Genomic DNA, 19156 nt, shown 5'->3' with positions numbered 1-19156 from the left:
GCAGATTCTGATACACAATGTGTTCTTCATTTTCTACATCACTCTCATTAATCTGATTAGGCTCTTAATTTTCCGTGATTCCTGAAACCTAAATTACGCTGTAGAGGCTGGAATGAGTAGTGGCTCTTACTATCCACTAACTACTTACTTGGCCAAGGGATGTTAGAGAAATGGAAATATACCTATTTGCCATCCATAAAACCATCTTAATGTTTGTAAGAATCGAAATTAAAACATTGCATTATGCTTTTTGAATTTTCAGTACCCATCATTACCATGGCAATACATTTAATTTATCTAGCAGAATTTAAGCTTTGGTCACCTCACTATGGGTGGAGTCAAATAATTAAACTGTAAAGTGCTTCCAGTGAAGTGCTTAGGCCTGCCCTATATTGCTTGAAGAGGTTACACTTCTGGCATTTTATACCATGAGCCAATAAATGCATCTTGTTTAAGCCTGCACATTGTTGGGTTTTGTGATGGAAGTTCATGCAAAACTAAGACACTAATGTAGGCCTGCAACGACTTGGGGATGGTGAGGATGGGGCTGGAGCAGTAATATGAAGTTAACAAGACATCATTGAGGCAAAGAGAGTGGGGTGGGCAAGTGAAGGATATTCCACATAGAACAAGTAGCTCGTACAAAGGCTAATGACTGGAGGAAGCAAAAGGAGGCCAATGAAGCTGGAGTGAAGACAGCAAGGTGAACAGTGGTAAATGAGGCAGGCAGAGGTTAGATCATGCAAAGTGGATGTTTTTGTTAATGCAATGCTATTGAGATATATTTACACACCATAAAATCCATCCAAAGTAATCAGTCAGTCTTACCGTATCATCACACAGTTTTCATTCATCACCACAGTCAATTTTAGAACATTACCCTCAAAAAAAAAGAGAGATAAAAAGAACACTCATAACGTCCCATTCCACTCCCCCACCTTATTATATTTTTGTCTTTATTTTATGACTCATCTATCCATACACTGGTAAAGGGAGTGTCAGTCACAAGGGTTTTACAATCACATGTTTACATGATAAAAGCTATGTAATTATACAACCATTTTCAAAGATCAAGACTACGGATTACAATTCAACAATTTAAGATATTTCCTTCTAGCTATTCGAATACACTAGAGACTAAGAAGTAATATCTATGTAATGTCAGTAGTCATAATCATTTGTTAGAACCTAATTTCTCAGACTTCCCACCTTTCATTTGATCATTCTCTCAGTCTTCAGGGATATATGGGAAATGACCAACTTAAAAGGGGTGTTGACTTTTTGGGGTAGAAGAATGAAGCTGGTTGATGTTCTCGGAGAGACTGGTACCATTGGGTTTCAGGGCTTATCTAGCATAGGAACAATCTTGAGACTTTTAAGTTTCTGAAATAATAAACTCATTGTGAAAAACTTTTATAGAGTTTTAGATGGAGTCCAGGGCATTCTCCAGGGTTTTCAGGAATAACTGTTGGTGGGGGCATGGCGTACTGTGGCATTTTGCAATATCTGGCAGAAACTTGCATGACAGCAACCTCCAGAATGACTTCTTGACTCTGTTTGAAAACGCTTAGCCACTGAAACTTTATTTCTTTTCTTTCCCCATTTTGGTCAAGAAGGCATTCTCTATCCCACGATGCCAGGGCCAACATGTCCAGCATTGCCAGGGTGACTTACACCCCTGGGAGTCATGTTCCATGAAGAGCGGGGGTGGGGGTGGGGGTGGGTGGGGTGGGTAGTGAGTTTCGTTGATCAGCTATAGCCTCTCTTAGAGGCTAATGCTCTCTCCAACAAAAAAGATGCCTAGGCATAATTATAAGCAGGCTTAGCTTCATCATTTCAGAAATATGTTTTGTAAGGGTGAACCTCAAGGTTGAGGGCTTGACTTATTAAATTGAGAGTCCCTAATTCCTTGAGAGAAATTCCCCAGATGGGGGAGTTTAATAGTTCCACATTATTTCCCAGTCCCCAAGGGGACTTTATAAATACTTTTTTATTTGTTGCCCCAAATACTCTGAAATGTATCAGAGTATTGTTATACTAACCTGTACAAAATAGCAAAATCTCATTCCCTATTCTAGGTTCCTTGTAATTATGTTGTTTAAATAAACTGACCAAAGAGGTTAAATTAGTGTGCTACAGAAAATTTAAATTTTGGACCAAATAAACATCTCTTCCTTTGGTCTCAAACAAAAGTTGAAAATTTAAAATACAGACAATATCACCTTGTATTCTGATTTCCTTTAGTTCTAACCAGGTCCATTTCATTCATATCTCTAATTGAAGTCTGATTTCTTTTTCAGCTTCTTTAATAGTTGTTGTTTGGAGTAATGCTGACTCTCAGAGCTGTAGAACTTTAACTCAGGTATCACACAGATACCCAAAAGTTCCAGCAAGGATAGTCAGTCTTAAATGTTTGTGTGTAAGCGTCAGTTTGTCTGAAATGGAATCCCAGCACTGCCAATTACTGGCTGTGAGCCTTCAGTAAGTTTTTACATCTTTCTGTGCCTCAGTTTCATCATTTTTGAAATGGAGATATTATTTACCTCATGGATGTTAAGATTAAATGAGTGTGAAACTTCAATTGTGTTATGTATTATTATTTATATTGTTTTATATTAAATGCAATATATATTTTATATATATAGTATAACAATAGTATTTGCCATTTTATTCATTTTATTTTGTTTTTATTGAGGGCAAATATAAACATGTTTTTTTTACTCAAGTGACAATAATAGAATATAGGAAAATATTGATGACATTAGAGAAAGAGGGTGAAAGTGTAGGTTGAATGTCCTTGAATGGATTACAGCAGAGGATTAAGTGCACAGGTGAATTAATACCCCTTAAATAGGGTCAGGGACTGGTGGGTGTAGATTGGTAGGTTTTTTGGTAGAAAGATGTGAAAGTTCTATTCTAATTGCTTCTATTTTTTTTTAATGCAATAAGAAACAATGCTACCAGAAAGGAGTTAAAAATGAGTAGGAGTTAATGGAGATTTGAAGAGAGAGAAGCAGGTTGAAATAACTGCAGAAATACTGCTTTGGAAGACTGGGAAAGCTACACTAAGAATAATTATAGGCGGGGTGATATGACAGAGAGAGAGAGGCAGAATGTCAAAAGGTGAAATATTCAAGGAACAGATCAGAGAAAATAACATAGATTTGAGTGATCTTTAGAACACAGGCTCAGGCACAACAGAAACTTTCAGCAAATGGTTGGTTTTTTACTTACACAGCACAAAGGGTCCAAAAGAACTGAGAAGAGTTCCCATTGAGGTTGGTCTCTTGGAGAAGCCAAACTGCTTGGGTAAGTGTTAGTGGAGGGCCACTTTGCACACCATCATGGCCATGGTGTTTATTTATACAACCCATGGGAAGGGAGCCCTCCCACTGAGAGTTCCTGCTCTGATAAGAAGCTGGAAGGGCATATTCAGTCTTAAAGTTGTACCCAAGTAGCTCCATTAAACCTAACATCTCTCCTGGGCTGCAGAATGAAAACGCATTGAAACATTTGTACACAGTATATAAGAGGGGATGAGGGTGAATGCTGGGAGATGGCCATTACTCATGTGCAAGGCTTCTCCAGAAGGGAGCTATTATGGATGATTCATTGGCCCCTGACAAGAGCCATAGGGTGAGTCATGGTATTGTTGCTTATGTAGTGAGGGCTGGAAGAAGATCAGGAGTTTGATCTTGGACATATTGAGTTTGAAGTAGCCTTGATATATCCAAGGGAAGATATTCAGTAGGTGGGCTGATATTTTTTGCCTGATGTTGAGAGGAAAATTGATCCTAGAAATAGAAATTTATGAATTATCTGATGATTCATATTGGCTGAATTCCTGATACTGGGTGGCATTGCCCAGGAAGTAAATGTAGAGTGAGGAGAGGAGAGGCCTGAGACTGGATCTTGAGTAATTTCAATATTTAGTGAGAAGGCTGAAGAGTACAAGCTTTCAGGAAGACTGAGTAGAAGGTACAAAGAGAGCTAGTACAAAATCCAGGGGAGTACAAAGTCATAGAAGCCAAAAGAAAAGAGAATTTAATAAAGGAAGATGGGGCCAATAGCATCAAAAGCCAAAGAGGGGATTTTTTTTTTTTTTTTGGTGGTTTTATGTCCCACAATCATTTTCCATTTGTCTAAATAGTTTTAAGTAACTCTGAAATATGTGCATTGCTTTTTAGAAATAATTTGTTCTTGAGGCTCTTTGAACTCTGGAGATCTGAAATGGCTGAATGCCAAAATGAATAACCTATGCATGTGTCGTATACACATATGGGAATACATCTAAAGGAGAAATATCATATGGAATAGATCTGCAGGATAAGCATTTCTAGGTAAATACCTAAGAGTGGGCCTGCTGTGTATATGTTAAATCAAAACCTATATCTAGGAGTGATGTCATCAACATGGTGATGTAAGACATCCCCCCAAAAAGCCTCTCCAGAGATTTAGTGTATAAAAGAACAAATCTGACTTGTTTAGAACTCTGGAAGACAGTAGATATTGGAGAAGGATCCACAATTGCTGAATCAAAGAAACAGAAAAATCTCAGGTGGAGAATTCCATCCTGGACACCAATCAGTTCCCAATTTCCTCCCCCTCATTTGGTCCACTGCAGCTTGGGTGTTGCATAGAGGCAATATGGCTCAAGCCCCTTCCACCAAAGACCAAGATGGTAGAGCAACTCAAAGAGCAACTCTACACATATCCAGACACAGGGACCCATGTCCACAGAGACCCAGGGTGGAACACAAGAACCTGAGGAGTGCTGCATACAAAAGGCCCCCAGAACAAAAAAAAGGAACAAACAATAGATAGACTGGTAAGAACTGTTTTGTGCTCATTCAATCCAGTTTCATCAGTTCTACACCAAAAGGCAAAACTGATTTTTCTGAAGTGACCCACCCTTCTGTATTCACCCCATCTGCTTCCCAGGGCAGGATGCCCTAACAGAGAAGAAAGCAGAGGCAGTAAAGCCTCACATAACAATAAAGGTGGGAAAGCTTAAACTGAACTTCTGTATGATAGGGAGGTCCCAGAACTGAAAATTGTAATAAAACAGGGCGCTGAATGAGGGAGAGAATTTAAACAAATCATAGGAGCTGGGGAGAAACGTCTGTATAGAAAGAAGCAGAACATTTCAAGGTCCTAGAGAAGGAACAGAGTAAAGGAAACTCTCACCTGGAGGTGAACAATTGGAAGAAAAAAAAAAGCAGTATTAAAAATTATACAGCATATCCAGGGCAAGTATCAGAGGAAGAATAGCTAAGGAAATCTGGACACTTAAGCCCAGGTTGCTCTAAAAGTCTAGAATAAGTTAGACAGGCATCAAAGAAGAGCATTAACACAAAGTCAAGCAACAATTAGACCTTAGACAAGAGGAAGAAACAGACCTTCAGAGTTAGCTCAACAAGATAATCAGATGCCTAGAAATCATCAAAAGATTAAAAACCAAGATATGGCTCAGTCAGGGGAACAAATTAAAACATCAAAAGAGACTCAGATATTGGAACAACTAGTCAAAGGTCTTCAAATCACCTAAACCAATGCAAGGAGATGAAGGAAAATATGGATCAAGCAATAAAGGATATTAAGATGACAATGTGGAAGCATAAAAAAGAATTTAAAAGTATAAAAAGAAACATAAATATGAGGGTGAAAGGCACACTTGTAGAGATTAAAAATAAAGGCAGATAAGAGATCTGAATGGGTAGAAGAAAGAATTCATGAACTAGAAGTCAGGATAATTGAAATACAATCAGAAGAGCAGATAGAAAAAGGAATAGAAAAAAGTACAAAATATTAAGTGATAAAATGAGGCAAAAACAACGTAAAGAGAGGAAACAGAAAGATATGGGAGCAAAGAACTTGTATGCTATTGAAGCTAAGTTGATATCTTTTCAAATTAGTAGGTTATAGATATAAAAGTTGTAAAATATAAACCCCAAGGTAAACCCAAAGAAATTATTTAAAACCAGAAACAGAAAGGAGAAAAGGATCAATAATCACTGATCAGTAATCAGTAAATCACAAAATATCAACCCTACAGGAAAGCAAAGAAATTGAATCAGTCATCAAAACCTCCCAGAGAAGAAAAAACCAGGGTCAGATGTTGTTCTGGTTTGCTAGCTGCTGGAATGCAACACACCAGAGACGGATTGGCTTTTAATAAAAGGGGATTTATTTTGTTGGTTCTTCAGAGGAAAGGCAGCTAACTTTCCACTGAGGCTCTTTTCTTACGTGGAAGGCACAGGATGGTCTCTGCTGGTCTTCTCTCCAGGCCCCTGGGTTCCAACAACTTTCCCCGGGGTGACTTCTCCAAAGGCCTGGGCTGAGCTGCAAGTGCTGTGATGAGGAATGCTGAGCTGCTAGACTGTGCTACATTGCGTTCTCTCATTTAAGCACAAGCCAATTAAGTTAAACGTCACTCAAAACAGCAGACACGCCTCCTAGCCGACTGCGGATGTAATTAGCGACAGATGAGATTCACCTACCATTGGCTCATGTCCACAGCAACAGAACTAGGTGCTTTCACCTGGCCAAGTTGACAACTAAATCTAACTACCACAGATGTCTTCACAAGTGAATTCCACCAACCATTCTAAGAAGAATTAATATCAACTCTGCTCAAACTCTTCCAAAATATTGAAAAGGAGAGTATAATACCTTAACAAAATTTCTACTTTGCAGAAATGGGAAAGCCAGTTATCAAATTTATTGGAAGGGTATGTAGTCTCAAGTAGTCAAAACATCTTGAAAAAGAAGATCATATTTGGAGGGCTCATGCTTCCTGATTTAAAGCTTGTGTCAAAACTAATCAAACAGCATCAAGAATAGATATATTAGAAATAGACCCTCACACCTATGGCCAAGTGATTTTTGAGAAGTCTGCCAAGTCCACTCAATTGGGAAAGAATGGTCTTTTCAATGAAAGGTACTGGGGCAACTGGATATCCATATGCAAAAAATTAAAGAAGACCTCTATCTCACACCATATACAAAATTAACTTGAAATGGATTAAAGACCTAAATGTAACAGCCAGGACTACAAAACTCCTAGAAGAAAATGTAGGGAAGTATCTTCAGGATCTTTTGTTAGGAGATAGTTTCTTAGACTTTGCATGCAGAGCAGAAAGAAAAAAAGGAAAAACAGATAAATGGAACCTCCACAAAATTAAAAACTTTTGTGCATGAAAGGGCTTTGTTACAAAACTGAAAAGACAGCCCACTCATTGGGAGAAAATATTTTGAAACCACATACACGATAAAGGTTTAATATCCAAAAAGACAAGTAGCCCAATTAAATAATGGGCAAAAGACTTGAATACACATTTATCCGAAAAGGATATGCAAATGACCATAACCTCATGTGAAGATGCTGAACATCATTAGTTGTTAGGGTAATGCGAATAAAAGCACAATGAGATATCGCTTCACATCCACTAGAATGGCTAATATTAAAAATAAAAATTACCTGTGTTAGATAAGATGTGGAGAAATAGAAACACTCATTCATTGCTGGTAGGAATGTAAAATGGTGTAGCCACTGTAGCAGACAGTTTGGCAATTCCTCAGGAAACTCAATAATTACGATATGACCCAAGGCTACTAGATATATATCCAGAAGAACTGTAAGAATTTGCACACATATTTTCACACCATGTTCAGATCAGCTTTATTCATAATTGCCAAATGATGGAAACAACCCAAGTTGTCCATTAGCTGATGAATGGATAAACAAAATGTGATTTTTACATATGATGGAATTTTATTCAGCTGTAAAAAGGAACGAAGTCTTGATACATGTGGCAACATGGATGAACCTTGAGGACATTATACTGAGTGAAATAAGCCAGGCACAAAAGCACAAATTTGTGTGATCTCATCACTGATATAAACTAATTATAATAAGCAAATTCATAGAGTTAGAATCTAGAATGTAGGTTACCGGGGGATAGACTGGGGGTAGAGAATTGATTGATGCTTAATTTGTACAGAATTTCTATGTAGGTTGATTGTAAAGGTTTGGAAATGTATGATGATGATGGTAACACATACATTGAGTGTAATTAACAGCACTAAAATATATTTGTGAATGTGGTTGAAAGGGGAACTTTGGGTCATGTATATTACTAGAAGGAAAGTTAGAAGATAGAACGTGGGACCGTATAACACAGTGAACCCTGTTGTGGATTATGGACTGAGGTTAATAGTACAAGCATAAGAAAATTCTTTCATGAATTATAATAAATGTATTAACACTTTAATACAAGGTGTTAATAATAGGGGAGTATATGGGGAAAAATATACCTCATGTAAACTATGGACTATAGTTAATAATACTATTTTAATATTCTTTCAACATTTCATGGAAAGTTGTAGTTTTTACATGACTTTTCTGTAACCCTCCTACTTCTCTAATTAAAAATAATAATAATAATAGGGTACACAGGTGGTTCAGTGGTAGAATGCTCACCTTTCATGCGGGAGACCCAGGTTCGATTACCAGACCATGCACCCCCCCCAAAAAAATGATAATAATAATAATAAAACACATCATACTAAGTGAAAGAAGCCAGACACAATGTACTACATATTTTCCAGTTCCACTTATCTAAAATGTAAATATAATGAAATCTATAAGACAGAAATAGATGAGTGATTATGTAGGAATGGGGAAGGATAGAGGGATTGAGAGGTGGCTGCTAAGGAGTATGGGGTTTTCCTTTTTGAAGTAATGAAGCTGTTTTAAAATTGTGGTGATGAATGCACAACTCTGTGAATATACTAAAAGCCATTGGTTGCGTACTTTGGATGGATTATATCGTATGCAAATATAGCTCAATAAAACTGCTTTAAAAAATAAAGCTAGGGTGATGCAACAGTGGCACAGTGGCAGAATTCTTGCCTGCCATGCCAGAGACCCGGGATTGATTCCCAGGTGGTGCCTGCCCATGCCAAAAAATAAAAAATGAATAAATCTAATGAGGGGCTGAGTAGCTTGAGCATATAAACATGTCATTGGATTTGGTGACAGTGAGATCATTGGTGACCTTAGTGGCAGAATGGAAGTGCAAGATAAATCAGAGAAGCTTGATGATTGAGGCAGAGGTGAGGAAAAGGAGACAGCAAGTTAGACCATCTTTTCAAGAATTTTGGCATTAAACGGGCAAGAAATTAAGTATGACAGCGAGAGGGATAAATGGGATAATTTCAAAATGGCAGGAAACTGAACTTAAGTCTCAATGAAATGGTTGTAGGGGGTAAATTTTAATATGAGTTTAATATGTTAGTATTGCAATATGTTACAAAGAAAAGAGTAAGTGAGAGTGGGGAAGCAGGAGGGGACGATCCAGAATACAGCTGGTAAGACACATTCTTATTAGAATAATGCCCCTCTAGTGAGCTCAAGTGCCTAGAACTTGGTCTCAATTATCTTCCCCCACCCCCATCTTCCCTCTTTCTTGGTGATCTAATCCATTTTTTACGAGAGTATTATGGGATGTGGGTGCAGTGGGCTTTATGCTCTGGAAGCAGCAGGGACAAACAGGAATACCAACTCCTTCTGATGTTGGCAGGTTTGTGAGGTGTGAGAGAGGAAACAGCTACTACCTGAGAAGATTGTGGGAAAGCAGGCTTGCCAGACGTCGGCTAAAGAAAGGAGAGCACTCAGACCAGACGGGAAAATGTGGGGAGTTCATCCCCGCTGAGGGGACGGTGGAAGGTTTGGATCGATTGCGATGACTGAGAAGCATCGTTGATGTTGGCAGGAAGATTTTCAGCCACTGATCAGACCGCTTCAGAAGCATTGCAGCAGAATGGTGGAGGGGAAAGGTTATTGCCAGAGATTATAAAGTGAGAGGAAGACCCTTTGTTCAAGGAATTCGGCTCTATTTTGAAAGAATTGGAATAGGGAATTCAAGTTCTCTTTGGCTTTCTTTGTCCTTTGTAGTCTAGCTACTTAATTGTATATATGTTTTGTTTTTTTACGAGAACTCTGGTCAGATTGACTCCCTCCACCTAATACTTTGTAAAATCCTCTCTTCTGAGCCATTGCTCCTGCTGTCCACCTTGCCCAGACATCCTTTCTGTCTTTTCTCCATCTGAGTAGAAGTCTTCCTGGAAGGCCCAGTTTACAATTCCCTCTCAACTCTTTCTTTTATATATGTTCACTATGAAATAATTCATTTGTTCTAAAATCATTTGGAAAATATTTGAAATTATCAAGTAAAAATAAAACAATCCATAATGCCATCACTAAGAGGTATCACACTGTGTGTATTATTTTAATGTTAATACTTAATGTCTTCCTCATTTCACTAAATCATCATAACAAAATTTTAATAACTGTATGATATTCATTAAATCATACAAAATGATGTACCAACATTCATTTATTCATCCTCCTAATATTAGATAATTTAGGTAGTCCCCATTTTTATTATAAATAAATCTGATTATTTTAATGTAAATTCTTGTCTGCACAGTTAATAATACCTTTATGGCAGCAGTCTTTTAAGTTGAGTTACTAGTTCAAAGGGTATGACATTTTTTAAAGGCTCTGGGATTTGTAGATGCAAATTATTTTCCAGGAAAGTATTATAAATTATCCCCCTACAAGCAACATTTGACAGTGTGTAAGGCACTACTTCATTATTGGCACACATTATCTTTTTTAATTTCAATTTTCTAGGTGAAAATTACTTCTCATTTGGATTTTTAATTTGAGTGAAATTATTACAGATGAATTTGAGCATTTTCTTCTTGTCGTTATTGGTCACTGTTTATTTTCTTCTTTGGCTTGTCTAGCCATGCCCTTTACTTATACTAATTTTTATTCAAATTATAAGCATTCTTTAAAATTTTTAATCTAATTATAAGTTATTTGCATGTTAATTATATTGCCTCAAGCTATATTTATTATTTTTACCCTAACTATTGTTTTCCCAATGAAATATTTTGTATCTATCCTAATCTTTACTGAACTCTCCATTCTCAGGATTGCTGTAGCATTTATAGTCTCATTCCAAAGTCTTAATGTTTCAGTCTCTATTGTTTTGTGTTGTGCATTGAGAGTTTCTTTCATATTTGCTATTTTATCTCCAGGGAGACAGTAAGTATCTGAAGATCAGGAACAAGGAAATATGTTTATCATGATTTCTAGGTTTGTTCTTGATATTGTATTATTTGAGTTCTAATTTACTTCCAGGATTGTCATTATGTATGTGCTCTCCAAAATATATAGCAAATTAATTATCGTGTTAATTACCATAACATACTGGAAAATTTTGTGTATAAAGCCCTAGGTGATCGATTTTTCTCTTTCTCAATAATATCTTTGTTACAGTGAAAGATTTGGAACAAGCATCTCTCAGACAAACTAAAATTATTTTCAGGGTTTAAGATTGTATGCTCAAGAAACATTCTCTTTTGGGCATGTGCCTCTAGTCATAGTTCAGTGAAAGGTGGTGTGAACCATCTGACAAATGATTTTTTTTCACTTTAAGCAGCCCTACTTTTCTGAGCATGATGGCTCTATAAGGATTTATAGTTTCCCTGTCTCTATGCTGGAGTTACTTCAGCTTTCTGTGATGCATTCCAAGTAATCTAGAGGCTAAGGCATTCCTTGATCATGGATAGATCTGATTGCTACTCAGTCCTGGAATTCTTTATAAAATTCCAGAACATAGGCTAGAAATTGACTTAGGGAATCCAATAAAGTTGCAAGTCTTGGCAGTCATCCAAGCTAAATTTATAGACTGGAAGAAATATGGGCTTTCCATTGTTCTCTTTTTCACCTTTCTGGGGTTTCTTTTCTATGTATGTGAGTGTGTGAGTGTAAATTTATCATTTTACTGACATTGGAGTGGAAATAACCTTTGAGGAGACCCAGCTGAAGAATTTTCACTTTGGATCTTCCCTGGTCTTTCCAAACTTTGACCCAAATCTGCACTAGGAGGGAATTTCTTCCCCCCTCTGTGTGATGTTGATATCAGAACATAAGTTGTTCATGAAAATGAATTGTGCTTGTTTGCCAGCTAGGTACAGCTCCCAAATCTCTGTTCTTCCCCAGTCTCTGTGGGAGCCTTCTTTCTGAGACATGGTGGGAGAAAATGTAATCATATGTACTTTTCTATTCATTCTGTGAAACGGTAATGGAGGCAATAGAAAGTAAGCTCAGAAGCCAGGAATAGACTGTGCTTCTTTCTGTATGCGCCTGCTGCTTTGCAGTACATGGAAATCTAAGCAGTTCCCCCCATATCTGATCATTGAAAACCTGTCTCATTCTTACAGAATGGATTTGCTGTTGTGAGGCCCCCAGGCCATCACGCTGAAGAATCCACAGCCATGTAAGTACTGGGGACTGTTGCCCATCTCCCAGCGCCACGGTTCCTGGCGGTCACCTGCCCTGTGCATGTCTCTGAAGCCTCTAATTGTTAGCAGATGGACTGAAAAATCTTGCGAGGTACTCCCAGAAGCAGATTTATGGCTTCAGAGATCATATAGCATTTTAAAAAATGCTCTGAACATTATTTATAATGGTTTTCCTGGCTGATTTGCTTTCTTATTTCTCTGTTCTTCTCTATTCCGCAGGGGGTTCTGCTTTTTTAATTCAGTTGCAATTACCGCCAAATACTTGAGAGACCAACTAAATATAAGCAAGATATTGATTGTAGATCTGGTATGTATTCCTGGCCAGAGCTGCATTTTCAATGACTCTAGATTAAAAAGGAGTGAATTTGTATTTCTCTGTCAGGCTGTCTTGCTTTTAGCACTTGCAAACAACTAAAGGGTGCGTTTCCTTTGAATGTGGAAACTCATTAAATTCAGGATTGCAGTTCTGAAACCATAAACATTCACGTTTCACTTTCATGGTGTTAACTGCAATTTAATGAGAAGAAGGCGCAGATCAGGGCAACTTTTATGATCCTTAAATGAATTGATACTTCCACAGTTAAAATAACCCAACAGAACCTGAATTTACTTTTCCCTACAGAATATAGACTCTAAGTAGTCAGATGTGCTGGAAAGAATGCTGTTGCTTGGGTAACCAAATTGGCCACTTCCCCTGGTTAGCAATCATGTTGCATGTTGTGCAACAGTGGTATTATTAAAACAAGTTAGCATGTCATTCTTTCTGCAAAGATCTCAGATCACATATGCCAGTTTGGGATGACTCCCTACAGGAATCCTGGGTGATTAAAAAGTCAGCGGCATTAGATTAGTCTTGCATTTTAACATGATGTGTTCTTACACAATAGAGTTATAATTTGTTTAACAAATGGTTTGTTTAAATGCAGATGACATTCAGCATGTTGTCTATAGTATACTCATGAATAATGAGCAGGAGAGCTGCCTCATCCGAAAAGGACCAACCTAGGAACGGGTGAAAGAGACCTGAATTGTGATTTATGAGCCCCGTTTGCAGTTTGCCTCCAGTTCACGAGGAGGTGTAATAGGTTGTCTGACAAAGCATAGACAGGAAATGAACCCTGGCATCCAAACCGAACCTGCTACATCTGCACTTAATTAATTTTTGCAGGTGATAAAAGATTTAAAGGCAAAATATGTTAAAGGTTTTTTTGAAGTGCAGGGCTTAATAGTCTAAATCTTGTTCATATCTGCACTCATAATTAAATCTTATTGGGAAGTCGTGGCCTCACCATCCAGCCCTCCGATTTAGTTCAGCAGGCACACCAAAGGGTTGAGAAGAGAGCACAAACAGAACCATGTGAAGAAATACTTAGTTAAGTTAAAACGGAGATAAAAGGAATGAAAACACTGGCAACCATTTCTAGTGCTTGGTTGGAATGCATGTTTTTCACACCCTGTATTGTAGCCTTCATGCAGACACTAGGGTGTGGAGAATATTACAGCCCTCTTTTCCATGCATTTTTTCCCCAAGCGTGCAGAGTTTCAAATATAGGTTGTAGATCACCATTAAAGAAAAATGTCAAAGGCCTAGATGTACTGCAGCAGCAAAGGCTTACAGTTTTACAAAACTGAGGACATCAGTACCTGTTTTCCCATGTACATAAAAAAAAATGACATTTTAGATACTTAAGAATTGCTGTTTGGGTTGATTTATAAGATATTAAGTTATTTTTAAAATATGATTTGATCTAACTATGTAGTATGCTCCTCATACTGTAAGTTCTGTACCGGAAGGATGAGACAGAAACTTAAAGAAAAGAGAGTAGATGAAGACCAGGAATTGTGAGGAAAAATTTTCCCAGCTTTCTAGATTCGTCAAAATGATGTGGGAAGGAGATTGGTAAATGGTGGTCATCCTATTCTTGAGACTCCTTTAGAATTTACTTTCTGATGAATCACCTATAATTGCCATTTTTTTAAAAAGATAATCAGTAACTGTTAAGAATCTCCTTTGAGAGCACATGGGTGACAGCCAAACTCAAAAGTAATGAATTGTATAATCAGTTGTGATAGATGGATGCATTGTACCTCAGATGATTTTTGGCAAAGTTTTGTTTTTGTACATTAATATAGGAATAAAAGACCACTGGAGAAATTTTGATATGATTTCTGAAATAAGTCTGTTGATAGCCCCAACGATGTTCCTATAAGCTCACTGATCTTTGTGAATTTTCTCTATTTTCCGATCATAAAGGAGGCTGGTTTCCTAGCAAGCTGTAGTAGATGAGAAGTTTTTGCTTCAAATTCTCTCCATGCATATGAAGTTCTCTCCAAAGGGTTGCCTCTGAGATTACCATGAGCCAGTTGACATTTTTTCTTATAAGTCTTCCCAATTCTGCAGCTGTTGGGCTACTTTCAGCAAATTCCCAGTCCTTCCAGCTGCTGAGAATGAAGTTCTGAAGAGTCGTGTGGCTCTGAGACATCACTTCTCCCTGGCTGGCAGGTTTGTTTGACAAAGAGAATAGGTGAAATTTCTTCAGTGGCAAAAAAATTCAAACCTGCATACCTGGAGTCATTAATGTTAGCTGGTACATGTGGACTACTTCCACGAATTCTTGGGCAGCCAGAAGGCAAAGCTGCTCCATTGTCCAAAAGCTAGTTTCACCATTTTTGTATGTTTAGTAAATCAAGTAGTCAGAGTTCTAATTCACTTTTTATTTAGGGTTCCAGTCAAATTCACAAGAATATTTTTGGTGAGATGGATATTTTAGGTGGAATGATTCTGCTGTGGAACTTCCTGATTTCAGTTCTCTTTCTGGGGAAGCTTCCAAAGACAATCAGATTGATGAGAAGCAGGAACAGGTGCATGCGGTACCTTGCTTCTCAACTTGTGGGAGACTGGCCTAGGAGAGGATTTGCCTATATGACTTGGGTGACTTTTATGTCATATGAATTTTAGTTTGAAATTAATACCTTTTTATGACTTTCCCCATAAAGAAAAGTCACTTCAAATGTCCTTAAATTTTGTCCCGTTTTTTGGCAATTACATTTAGAATTTGTCACAAGTCCCTATGCTATATATTTATGAGAGATAACCTTATCTCTCATATTGTAGGATTTATTCAAAGCTATTTTCACATAATCAAAAATATGTGATCTAAATCCTTATATAGAATCTATTCTTGCATTGTTCTTCTAACCAGCAAGTTACTGACAGGATATTTGCAGCATTTCCTAGCATACATTAGATACAGGGTCTCTTTGGGGGCTTTTAATGATTCAGTTCATTTAATTTCTATAATAACTTTTCACAATAAGCAATAATTTTCTTATATTAGCCTAGTATAGTTTCTCGTAGGTGATGGTGTTTTATTGCTGTGCAAAAACAATCTTCAGGGCAGACCTAAACAGTCAGTGCTTTGTATGCAAATAAAGATGAAAGAAAAAAATACTCTCAAGTATACAATGTTATTGCCCATAACAAAAGCTATATGTAGATCTACCTTCATCTCTAAATATTTCATGAATATAAGTAAGAGATCAGGAATTGCCCAACTATAGAATGAGTTCATGCATTTCCATGACTGATGTCAGTTGAAAAATCTTGTTATACTGAGGACAAGGCGATACTTCTTGCTCAGAAATTTATGTACTACTAATTCCCCAAGACATTTTTCAAGAATGAATAATTTTATATCTAAGACAAATTAGCATCTTTTATTTAACCTCCTGAAATAAACTTTTACTAAGTCCCCAAGGAAACAAAAGTAATCAAGGAAATGTTCTGCATTTCATAGTGTGGTTGCCTCTATGCCCATAGGAAAATTTTCTTACAACTCTAACTAAAAATTGTATTGTGTAGTGAAAATACAAACATCCCTTCACTGTTGTTTTTCCAAGTATTTTGTTTATCCATTTTCTAGGTATCTAGAAGCAAACACAAAAAAACTGTGGTTTAAATTGTTTCCTTTTAGTTCAAGTTAGACAGCCATTTTGCTATCTCTTCCTTCCTTTCCTTCGTACATGTAAAAATTCAGGAATTAATATATTTTCAGTGAGCTATATTTTTTTCCTGATGAGTATGCCTTTAGCCAGAGCAAGTTTCTGATGCTGCATATTTGCCCTGACATTTTATGATTTCTTCATTAATTTTGGTTATGTGTATGTAAGAAAAAGAAAAAAAAAAAGAGTGAGGATATTAACAAGCTCAGTACAGACTTCCAGAACCTACCAAAAGGAGACTTTGGTAATGTCTGATGAAGGAGTTCTAGGCTGAAGGTTGAAGCAAGTTGTATAAACCTCGACAAGGAGCAATAAGAATTTCCAAACTTACCTCACAGGTTTGCTAAGAGGATCAAAGATATAACAAATGTAAGTAATGTAAGTACTGGTTAACAGTATAGTGGTTAAGAGTTTGATCTTTGGAGTAAGTAGCAGATACAAGACCCAGTCTTGTAACTTACTTTCTGTGTAACTTTAGTAAGTTACCTAAACTCTTTGACCCTCAGTTTATTTATCTCTATATTAGGAATGATACCACATACATTATTATTAAGTAATTCATGCAAGATGTTTAAAATTTTGTCTGACATAAATTGTAGAAATCAATGTTGAAAATAATGTAATTCTCACTGATAGAAAATAAAGTACAATGTAAATGTATATTTACAACTTACCATGCTGTTTAAATGGCAGAAACTATATATAAACTAAAGGTTCAGCAATAATACTCTATTGAAAACAAATATATTGGTTACCCACTTTTATGAGTGGTTCTCTTTACTTTTGATCAGAAGATATTGAGAATTACATTAATTTATGTGCTTAACACCTGAGGCCTTTCATTGAAGACATTTAAAAAAATAATAGTTTAATTTCTCATAGCTTTCCTAGTTACTGCATTTCTTGTATCATTCCCTTCGTATGTATAATATCATAAAACAATAAGAAAAAAAGCACTGTGAAGTCTTGAATCATCAATCATTATCATTTACACAGTACTAAGAACTTTTCCATTCATTTAAATGACAGATTTTTTTGTTTTTGTTTTTGAGTGAGAAATGGGGGGAAAAAAAAGAAGTGGGGGGAAAGAAAAAAGGGCAGGAAGAAGGCTGGGAAGAGAGCCATAATATAATATTAAAATCAGGCAGACTGGACAAGATTGCATAAAGCCCCATGCCATCTTTCTGCTTGGTCCAACTGATTTAATAGCTAATGAGCTCATGCTCCCGGGTCTTCAACTTTTGCTGTCACCATTTTAACAAAATGAAGTATGAAGTCCTTTTTGCATCTGGCATCTCTTTTGAAGTGATTCTAACTGCTGAGGGATTGCTAACTGAACTGAATGCTTCAAGAAAGCCAATTTACTCAGCTGGTTGCAAAGCCTTTGACCTCAATGGTGGGACTTGGCAAATCAGCGCGTACACGTATGTTTAGTGTTCTGTCAAGAATTGCGAAAATGCTCTGTAAGCCATAGATCCTTCTGCAAAATACTAGTTTGTAGTTTAAACATTAGTCTTTCTTCAGAGGCCAATGAGGCTAGTTAATTAAGCCTGAGGGGTTATGAACTGTTGGCAGTTAATAAGTCATAAAATTCCTCCATAAAACAGGATGCGAGATTCCATCACTGAAGCAAGGAGTACAAAGAGCCGGTGTATAAATATCTAATTGTACCAAAGGACTGGGCTTTCTCAATGACTGCTCATCTGGAGTCTCCAGGGCATGCTCGCTGTGGTTTCCTGATTTTTAGAAGCCAGTTTAAAAAATGAGTGCATTAAAGGATAATTTGCCTGAAAGTTCAGGAAGTAAAGGGGGTGGCGTGGAAGCAGGCTGAATGGGAGAAAGAAAAAGAGGGGTATAGTGAGAAGACCAAAAAAAAAAAAAAAATTAGGAGGGTGGGGTAGAAAGAGGGAACTAGAAATCAGGAAGGTTGTCTTCACCAGAGTTAGACATGACTGTATTTGTCATCTGTGTTCTTTTCCCTATAGGATGTTCACCATGGAAATGGTACACAGCAGGCCTTTTATGCTGACCCCAGCATCCTGTATATTTCACTCCATCGCTATGATGAAGGAAACTTTTTCCCCGGCAGTGGAGCCCCAAATGAGGTTCGGTTTATTTCTTTAGAGCCCCACTTTTATTTGTATCTTTCAGGTAATTGCATTGCATGATTACCCCTAATTTTCTTGTCCTTTGCTGGTGTTTTAAATTACATGAGATTATTGAATTGTCCCATGAGACCAAGACCCAGTGCAGAACAAGTGCATAACCCAGAGCACTGGTTGTCAGGCAAGGTTGGGCTGATTTGATGTGGTGTTTGATGTTTATTTCAAGAGCTCACATGTGTTTGTTTTCCTCTCTTCTTGCTTTCTTCCCTCTGGCCTCTTCTCTACCTACTGTGGCATGTTTTCCTCTTCTCAGGTGGGAACTGGCCTTGGAGAAGGATACAATGTAAATATTGCCTGGACAGGTGGCCTTGACCCCCCAATGGGAGATATCGAGTATCTGGATGCATTCAGGTTGGTACCTCTTTCTCTCTGAAAGGGGCAAATGAGAAAATAAATGTCCATTGCAAAAGCACCGTATCAAAAAGAGAAAAGGTGAATTTCTAATTTAGGTAAAGTGGCTAAAAAGAGCCATCCTATCAAAGCTTCAAGAAAACTTTGAGCATGATGGACTTAATGTTGCTGCAAAGCCACGTTAAAAAATATGTGTAAGAAATGAGTATATCAAGACCTAGTTGTAGCTGTACAGGTTAAGTGACCAGTGGCCCAGG

At 37.3% G+C, this 19156-nt stretch overlaps 1 protein-coding gene across 11 annotated transcripts in view; it reads left to right on the top strand.

Moving 5' to 3' along the window:
* The window catches only part of HDAC9 (histone deacetylase 9), a 970134-nt gene that overhangs the window by 790965 nt on the left and 160013 nt on the right, over positions 1-19156 (top strand). For all 11 annotated transcript variants that reach the window (XM_077122309.1, XM_077122321.1, XM_077122307.1 and 8 more), the window contains 4 exons: positions 12301-12356; positions 12601-12688; positions 18369-18488; positions 18802-18899. In XM_077122309.1, the coding sequence (XP_076978424.1) occupies positions 12301-12356; positions 12601-12688; positions 18369-18488; positions 18802-18899 (362 nt within the window). The remainder of the gene's footprint in view (positions 1-12300; positions 12357-12600; positions 12689-18368; positions 18489-18801; positions 18900-19156) is intronic.

Source organism: Tamandua tetradactyla, chromosome 1 (assembly GCF_023851605.1).
Source record: "Tamandua tetradactyla isolate mTamTet1 chromosome 1, mTamTet1.pri, whole genome shotgun sequence".
NCBI classification, from domain to species: domain Eukaryota; kingdom Metazoa; phylum Chordata; class Mammalia; order Pilosa; family Myrmecophagidae; genus Tamandua; species Tamandua tetradactyla.
Note: the sequence above shows the minus strand (reverse complement) of the source record. Positions and strands in the feature narration are given on the sequence as shown.